Below are 9535 nucleotides of genomic sequence, written 5' to 3'. Positions count from 1 at the left end.
TTCAGGAACCACATCTGGAGAGCATCTGGGCTCCCCTGCCCACTGGGGAAAGCGCACGGGAGGCCAGGGCCTGCGGTGTCGGGATGCCTGGCGTTGGACCCGGGCTCTGCTGCTCACTATCCATTGGCCAGGGAAGTCAACTAACTTCCTGGGTTCCTCATGGAGTGAGGCCACCGCAGGCACTGGGCACAATTCCCCCCAGCATTCCCGCTCCCTAAGTGCGGATCCAGCTGACCATCCTTCTCTTCCCACTGGCCAATTGCCTCCTCCGTCCCCCCCAACCCCTCCCTCCCCACCCGCCAGCTGGTGGCTCCTGCCTGAGGGCTCCTCCATTTGCATCAACAGCCCAACTCTCCTCTGCTGTGCAGGCTCCCTGGCCACCGCTCCCTCCTCTTCCTCCTCTGAAGGGCTACTCTCCATACCCAGCCCTCCCTTTCCATGTCTCCTGTCTCCTGAACTAGCTGTGAACTCCCCGGATTATACTGAGGGTGAGATAGGGAGGGTGTCGGGAAGACAGAGGTGTCTGCACCACCACCACCACCACCCCCACTACCCCCCGACCCCCCGCTTGCCAACCCCATCCATGCAGTCAAGGGCCAAAGAGTACAGTGGCCTTCCCCGCCCCAAGGGACAAGCCTGCACCCCCACCCAGAGGCCAGCCCTGGGCTAGAAGAGGAAGCCGCCTTCTCTCGGGGCTTGGCCTTACCTTGGCAATCTGAGGGATGCTGGGCAGCTTGCTCAGGCCCGCCAAGGGGATCCGTTCATGCACTGTCTTCACTTTGGACCTGCAAAAGGAGACGTGCCCCCAGCCGAGGAGTCAATGAGGAAGGTGGCTGAGATCACGCCAGACCTCAGGGCAGGGACACTTGCTTCATGTCTCCCCAGGTCAGATCTGCCTCATTCCACCCAACCCACGCGATGGGCACCACACTCAAGTGGTGGGAAAATGAAATGCTGTGTAGGTACCTCACGGGGTGGGGAGTGGGGGGGGGGACGACACTTAAAGGACCTGCCTGGTAAAGCTGCCCAAAACCAAAATATGGGAAAAAGCCAAATCGTCACCTTCAAGTTCCCCATGATTTTTTTGGTCTCTTTGTGGGTTTTTTGTGTTCTCCCAGAGCACTGGGCACAGCTTCTATATATATATTTAGGTTCTGACACGCAACTAAACCTTTATAAAAAGAAACTAATATTTGAAAATCTGGATTTACTCAAAATATAAATGGGATGAAAGTTGCTTTATAAAGGGATTTACCATAAGACTCTAAATTTATCCTGTTCCCAATTCATTTAGCACATTATGAGTGTGTTGAATTCTACTGAATGCTTTTCTGCATCTGCTGAGATAATTATAGGGCTTTTAATCTGTAAAACCTAGTGGATTACATTTCTGTTGAGCCATCTTTTCATTCCAAGGGTAAAATTCCACTTGTGTACATAATATTTTTTTCATATCAAGCTAAATTTAATTTGCTAATGTTTTATTTAGAGTTTCACCTCTATGTTCAATAGCAACACTGGCCTATTTTTTTTTTCTTGTGCTTCCCTTGTCAGGTTTTGATATCAGGGTGTTATTCCAGCCTCATAAAGTTGATGGAGAGCTTCTCATCGTGTGAAGGAGTTTGTATACCACAGGGATTTCCTGATTCTTAAAGGTTTGCTAGAAATCATCTGTGAAATCTCTGGGCCTCTTTTATCGTGGGAGGATCGCTGGGCGACCAATTCCATTATTTAATGGTGAATATTTAGGTTTTCCATTCCTTATTGGATCAATTTTGGTCATTTATATTTTTCTGTAAAATTATCATCAAATGCATTGGTATAAAGTTGTTTGGGGTTCTCTTAGCCCTTCGTCTCTATTTGCAGTTGAGTCCCTTCCTTCATGGCTGTAATACCATCTGTGTATTTTCTGTTTTCCTTCCTCAGCCCTCCCTAGGGGGTTATCTATTCATCTTTTTAGGTAGATAGCTTTCAGTTTTATTGATTGTCTCTATTTCTTTGTTATCTTTGCTACTTTGCTAGCTTGTTCTTTTCTCTATTTCCTTCCTTCTGTTTTCTTTGGGGTTTTTTTTTTCTATTCTTTTTCTAACTTCTTGACCCACACACTTACACATTTAATCTTTCTTCGTTTTCATGAATGCATTTAAAACTATACATTTTTCTCTACTTTTTTTTTTTTTTTTTTTTTTTTTGCATCCCACACATTGATAAGTAGTATTTTCATTGTCATTTAGGGCTAAATATTTTGTCAGTTCTTTTGTGATTTCCCCTTTAGCCCATGAGTTATTTAAAAGGATTTTTCCTTAACTCTCCAAATGTATGACTTTTTTTCCTTCAGTATTCTAATTGTTGATTTCTAAATTTTTTATATTCATGGAACATAATCTGTATGATATTATTTGAAATGTATTGACTTAATTCATGGACTTTTTTTTCATGTTTTATATGGATTTGAAAATAATGTACATTTTTCTTTTGTTGAGTTCAGGGAAGTATGTTACTAGATCAAATTTGTTCATTGTATTGTTTAAATCTTCTATATCCTCACAATTTTTTGTCTGCTTGTCCATCGGTATATGAGAGATGTTACTGAAATCTCCCATCATAACCGAGGATTTGTCTACTTCTCCTTATATTCGTAACAGTTTGGGGCTTTTTAAATTCAGGACTATGTTACTAAGTACGGGTCTACACGTTCCGGACTGTTAGATCTTCTGGGTGGACTGTTCTCTTTATCATCACGTAGGCTGAGGACTCCGAGGCTCCCGTAAAGGGCATCTTTCCTTGCCCCGGTTATGAACACATTCAGAAACAAACAAAAAACGAAGAGTAAGGCATTTGGAGTCAAAATAACTCCTTTGTTACTGATAAAGGCCAAGAGGAGGCACGCAGGTTAGCGTGAAGATGAAATGAATCTTCTAACTGAACTCCAGAATTACCCACCCAGTCACAGCCAGTGCTGGGCAGGGGCAAGCCTCCTCGCGTGGGGTCTGGTCAGGGGGGACTTGCAGTCCAGGGGGCGCAGAGGGAAGCCCTGATGGCAGCTAGCTCCAAGAGGGAAAGGGGAAGAACACAGCTGCATGTGTCCAGTTCTTGCTCCCAAATGCACGTAACAGAGAGGGCGGAGAGAGCCAGCGGTGTTGTACCAAGTGCTCCCTCCACACCACAGGAAACATCAAGAGTGGGAAGAGGTGCTCCCAAGTTACCAAGGAGTGCTCCTCTTGCCCTACTAATGCTTTTTTCCTGGAATTCTATTTTGTCTGATATTAATATTGTTATGCCATCCTTTCTCGGTATTTTCCCAGCATATCTTTTTCCATTTCTTCATCTTAAATCTTTTCGCATTGTTTTTCTTTAGGTATGTCTTTTACAAGCAGAATATAGCTGTGTTTTTGGTCCCATCTGGTATTTCCATAGGCTATTTTAAACTATTTATACTTATTGTGATTACTAATGTATTTCGACTTTTATTATCTGGTGTTTTCTATTACCCTATGTTTTATGATGGTTTTTTTTTTCACTTTTTTTCTCCTTTCCTGTCTTCAGTTTAATAGAGTTTTTTAAATACTTTCTGTCACTCTGCTATAGATTGTATTTCTATAACTTCTAATACACATATTTATATACTTGCCCAACAAACTCTAAACTTATTTGATACCTCTCTCTTGAGAAGGGTAAACAGTAACTACTGAACCCTTCTCATCCCATTGCCCTTCTACTTTTGTTTATAAATTTAGCTCAAGCCTCTTTAAACACACACAAATAAATGACTTCTTTTTTTCCAATCAGTAATTAATCTTATCAGCGTAGTTTGCCTATTTCTTGTCACTTTATAATTTTTTCTTTTGGTTTCTCTTTTCTTCTGGCTGATGCACACCCTTTAGTAGTTCTTTCAGGGAGAGTGTGTAAGTAGTACACCACTCCCTTCATTTTCCTTATGTCTAAAAACAGTCTTATTTTGTCTTTGCGAATAGTTTCTCTGGGTATAGAATTTTAGGTTAAAAGGATTCTTTCTTTCTTTCCTTCAATATTTTCAAAATATCGTCCCATTGCTGACAAGAAACTGTGCCGTGGCGATGAGAAGTCTGCTCTCAGCCTGGCTGCCATCACTTCACAGATAATGTCCTTGTTCTTAGGTCGCTTTAAAATGTTCTCTTTTTGTTGGTGTTTTTTTGTATTTTGTTGTTTTTTTAGAGAGAGAGAGGAAGGTAGCGGGCTAGAGAGAGAAAAACATCGATGTCAGAGAGAAACATGGATCAGCTGCCTCCTGCATGGCCTCTCCCGGGAGCGAGCCCACAGCCAGGTAGGTGCCCTGACCAGGAATGGAATGAGCAACCTTTCAACTCCCAACCCACTCAGCCGCATGCACCAGGGCTTCTCTTCATCTACGATGTCCTCCTATCTCACTGCAATGTGTCCAAAAGGGTTGTTTTGTTTTAAAATCTTGTCCAGCACCACAGGTGTGCTTTCGTTCTTCAGTTCTGAAGTATTCTCAGCCATTCTCTCTTCGGATAGCTCTTCTCCACTGGCTTCTCCACGCTTTTCCTCTGGAACTCCTTTGAGACACATGCTGGGGCCTCTCGGCCCAGTATCCATTTATCTTCTTTTTCATATACTTTATCACTATATCTGGACTGTGCTCTTGTCGACTTTCTTGACGAATTCCAATTCACAGATTCACTTTGACTGTTAAAAGACTAGGATGTATCCAATGTATTAAGTGTTTTTACTTCAGCAACTATTTTTTTATTTCCAATAATTGAAATTGTTTCCTTTTCATACCCGTATATCCATTCTTGATTCATATCTATTCATTCATTGTATCATAATTTATTATCCCTTTTGTAGATGCTATTCTTTATCTTCTGAGAATCTTTATTTAAGTCGTTTTGAAAGAGTACCATTGTTTACATTTCATTGGATTAAATCCCTCTCTCATTGTTGGTATTTTCGGCTCTTTCTTAATGTCCGTTTTCCCTGGGTATTTTGGAATTTTCTCCCCATTTTTCTCTATCCTCAGTGCCAGGCACCCTGGTTCCAGTTCCCATCAGGGCCATTGGCTAGCACAGCTCTTGAGGCGCCATTCATAATATATGACAGTCACCTGACTCATCAAGGCAGCCTCCTGACTCATCTGCCGGCTGCTTGCTGGCTTGGCCTTCCCTTCCAGCCATCCTCCTTACTCTAGGCAGTATTCATCCCACAGTGCAAGTCTGGTCATGACGGTCTCCTTTCAGGACCTCTCCTATTTGCTCACAGGATTAAAATCTAAGTTCCTAGACAGAGTTTATACATGATTTTGCCTTTTTTAAAAATCTTCCCAGCATGACCATTCAACCTTACACACATTCACACGTACTATGCACATGTATACACACACTCCACATTCCAGCTCTTGGGAACTTCTTTCACTTCTCCCAGACCATCTATCTTTGGATCATCCTCCCAAGCCAATAATAATCCATGTCCATTGGAGAAGATGAGTAAGAAGAAGGAATAAGAATACCTAATGGGAACGGAATGCTTCCTATAGCCAGGTAACAAGCGCTTATTCCTCACATGTCCCTCATACGTTGTTATGCTTTGGTTAGACAAACACTGAGTGGACAAATAATTTCCTAATATCAACCATTTCTGCATTCCTAAAGTAACTCTTTTTTGGCTATAGTGAATTATTCTGTTAATAGACTGCTTAGATTTGAGTTGCTGGAATTGGTATTTTATTTAGAATCTTTACTTCCATATTCATAAGGAATATTGGGCCCTATTTTCCTCTCTTTCTTTTTTCCTTTCATTGGTCTAATACTGTTCATGAGAATCTCCTAAGCATTGTTAAATTAATTGGGAAGCTTCCTGTATTTGTTTCTCTTGAGCAATTTAAGCAGCAAGAAATCTGTTCCTTGTGAGCTTAAAATAACTACCTGCAAACCATCCGGACCTAGAAACTTTTGGAGAGAGAATTTTTTGCAAACTTTTCCACTTATTACATCGGGTTTTTAATCTCGTGTTAAATTAGCATGCTTTCCTAGAAAGGCATCTGTTTCAAATAAAATTCCCAGTATAATAATGTGGATTGAATATAACCTCCATTAGTAATTTTTTAATCTTCTTCACATCTGTGGTTATATGCCTTTCCTAATGCCTAATTTTGTAGGTTTTTATTTTATGTTTATCTATATTTGACTAGCTAGTTACCTATTTTGTTGTTTTTTTTTTCTTCCAAATGAAGTATATCTTTTTCTACACTACATATAAATCTGTAGCCTAGATTTATACGTCAGGTCTTGCGCTCATTTTATTTCTAATTTATTTGTTGGCCTTAATCTTTCTTAATTCCTTCCTCTTATTCCCTTTAGATAATAATATTGATAATAACAGCAGAGACCATTATTGAGTAGCTACAATGTATGAAATTATAAAAGCAAATATGTTTGGCAAAGTATCTGCTTTTTGAAATTTATACAGATTTACTTTGTGCCACAAGAGATTGGTTCCTAAATCCACATGCTAGCAAGAATTATCTGCAAGATTTTTAAAAGTAGAAATTTGGACTAACAATTCAATTTTAAAAAGAAGCAAAGGTTATAAACACACTGTACAGAAAATAAATACATGTGTTCCTTAAATATATGAAGAGATGCCCAACATAATTCAGCAAAGTTATTGTAAATTTAAGCTACACTAACATATTATTTTTGCCTATCAGATTGCCAAAAATCCAAGTGCTTGACAAAATATTCTGTTGGAGAGGCTTTGGAAAAATAAGTACTCTGATACATTACTGGTAATGGTTCAAGTTTACAGACCTCCTCCAGAAGGCTAGTTGGCAATCTCTATTAAAACACTAATGCATTTATGTTCTGACCCAGCCAACTCACTTCTGAGAAATTATTTTAAACCATACAATTTGTACCAGGTTACTCATTGCAGCATTATTTGTGATACCAAAATACTGACAATAGCCATTAATAGGGGATCTATTAAGTAAATTATTTCATGTCCATATAATGGAATACTATGCAGCAGTACAAGGAATTAACAAGCTAACTTCTCCATGTACTAATATAGAAAGAACTCTAGATATATTGTTAAGAGAAGTCACAGAACAATGTTCTATAGAATTCTAGAAATAAAAAAGGAATAGGGATATATATTATTACTTATGTATTTATGTATCTTACATATTTATATTCAAATATATATGTATGTGCATGTTTAAATTTTTATTGTCATTTTTTAAAAAAACATGTGTTTGGTTTTTTGTTTTGTTTTGTTTTTTTTGAAAGAGAGAGGCAGGCAGAGGGATAAAGAGATGGAAACACTCAGCTGCCCCCTGCACGTTGGCAGAGGGATAAAGAGATGGAAACACTCAGCTGACCCCTGCACGTTCCCTACTGGGATCGAGCCCGCAACCCAGGCATGAGCCCTGGCCGGGACTCGAACCAGGGACCTCTCAGTGCATGGATCAATCCTCAACCACTGAACCACCCTGGCTGGGCTTTATTATCTTTTAAATAGTCAGCGCCTAGAAGTTTGAGTTTTGTTTTTTGGTTTTCGCTCTGCTCCAAGATGACTGTTGGAGCACATTCTCAGAAAACCACTGATCTCCTTACAATCAATGTGTAGACATTCCACAGGCACTTGAAAAGCAGCAGAAATCTCTGTTAGAGGGTCAAAGTTTGATAGTTAAATACAGATAGATACAAATAAAGACCAATATATATAATTCACATAAATAACACTGAGATTATCCAAATCCTCTCATTTCCTATCTGTAAGTGATAAGTTGTGTTGAGCTGTAAGTGATAAGAAGTGTGTTTTCATCTACCACTATCATTGTATTCTGTGAATTTCTGCATATTTTAATCATTATATATATACTAGAGGCCCAGTGCATGAAAATTCATGTACTGGAGGGGGGTCCCTCAACCCGGCCTGCCCCCTCTCACAGTCCGGGAGCCCTCAGGGGCGGGAGGCAACCTGGCAAACAGGGGAAGGTGATGCCCCCATCACACCTCTGCTGCTGCCACTGCCGACAGCGCAAGCTCGGCCGTCCCTGGTTACCTGAGCCTTGGGCAGCCCTGGGAAGCTGTGGGGCTGAGGGGACAGGGCACCACCATCTTGAGGCTGTGGGTGCCGCCATCTTTGAGGGCGTGGCAGTCAATTAGCATATTCCTTCTTTATTGGCTGGCTTGGCTCAGTTGGTTGTACATTGTCCCGTGTAGCGAGAGGTCCCAGTCAAAACACATGCCCAGGTTACTGGCTCAATTGGCTCAGTTGGTTGTACATTGTCCCGTGTAGCAAGAGTTCCCAGTCAAAACACATGCCCAGGCTCAATCCCCAATAGTCCAGTAGAGGACATGCAGGAGACAGCCAATCAATGTTTCTCTCTCCTCTCTCTCTCTCTCTCCCCCTCTCCCTTCCTCTCACTCTAAAATCAATAAAAACATATTTTAGAAAAGAAAGAAAGGAAATAGCACCAGGGCAGGGCTATCTAAAGATACATTCAGTAGTGTGTTAACTATACAAAAAAAGACACTGTGCAGTTTAAAAACAAATCTTCCACCGCCTTCCTTCTCAACTTTTTTCTTTAAAAGGAGTGAGTTGTGTGCAGGAGATTAAATGCTTTATAGACAAGAAAAAAAATTGTGCTAGAACCAGCCTCTTCATCATCTTCATCTTCTTCCTCCTCATCATCCTCTCCTTCTTTTTCTTCTTTTTCAGCCCTGATGACTCCCTTCTTGCCGCATCGGGCTCTCCTCTAGCTGGGGACGCAGCAGTAGCCTTCAGCTCAGTGGCCTTCCTTTCCGCGGGCGGCTGGCCGCCTGCAGCAGCACCTCCACGTCTCCCCCAGCTTCTCTGCCGCAGCATCAATGGACCGGCTGGATGCTCTCCTTTGATTTTTGCTAACAACTTCCCGGTACCGCCCCACCTCTCCCATCGCAGGGCTCCGTGTCCCTGTCCTCTCCCATATTTATCTCAAAATTTGGGCAGAAAAAAAAATGTTATTGCTCTTTTCAAATGTTATTGTTCGTTTCCTTCAAGGACTTCCAATTTAATTCAACAAGTAGGGATCGGGAGCCTGACGGTTCACAGCTCCCTGCCAAGCACCGGCCTCGGCCTTCGCACTGGCCGTTCTGGCTTCCCCACTGGCCCAGGGACAGAGAGGAATGAGACGAACTCTGGGCTCCACAGCACCCTGTGCCTGTCACTGAAACAGCACCTGCGTCACACAGTGAAATCCCCTTCTTCTCTCCCTCTGGAGAGGAGGGACCGCCGCTCAGTCACCATTGCAGCCCAAGCCCCTATCACAGTTCCTGGTACAAAGGCGGTTCCACGGGACATGTTAGTCAAACCGAACGGAAGCCGGTTCCAGAGAGGTCCCTGCTTAGCTGTAAATCGGTGCTCCTGTTGTGGCCACCACCACATCCTGAGGACCCAGCATGCACGCGGACGCTTTGGGGTCTATAGTTCCCAACTGGATGTGTGCCATGGGCAGGGTTCCGGCAAACCCTCTACAGGACCACGTGGAACT

The 9535-nt window shown here is 42.1% G+C and overlaps 1 protein-coding gene across 9 annotated transcripts in view; it reads right to left on the bottom strand.

The window, feature by feature from the left end:
* RAP1GAP2 (RAP1 GTPase activating protein 2) overlaps nucleotides 1-9535 on the bottom strand; it is a 193320-nt gene that overhangs the window by 39623 nt on the left and 144162 nt on the right. For all 9 annotated transcript variants that reach the window (XR_435893.2, XM_015566795.1, XM_006768111.2 and 6 more), the window contains one exon: nucleotides 707-785. Coding sequence is in view for 8 of the 9 variants with exons in the window: in XM_015566795.1 (XP_015422281.1) it covers nucleotides 707-785 (79 nt within the window). In the remaining variant the exon portion in view is untranslated. The remainder of the gene's footprint in view (nucleotides 1-706; nucleotides 786-9535) is intronic.

The sequence above is a fragment of the Myotis davidii genome, unplaced genomic scaffold, assembly GCF_000327345.1.
Source record: "Myotis davidii unplaced genomic scaffold, ASM32734v1 scaffold363, whole genome shotgun sequence".
Taxonomy (NCBI): domain Eukaryota; kingdom Metazoa; phylum Chordata; class Mammalia; order Chiroptera; family Vespertilionidae; genus Myotis; species Myotis davidii.
This window is presented reverse-complemented; position numbering and strand designations above follow the sequence as displayed.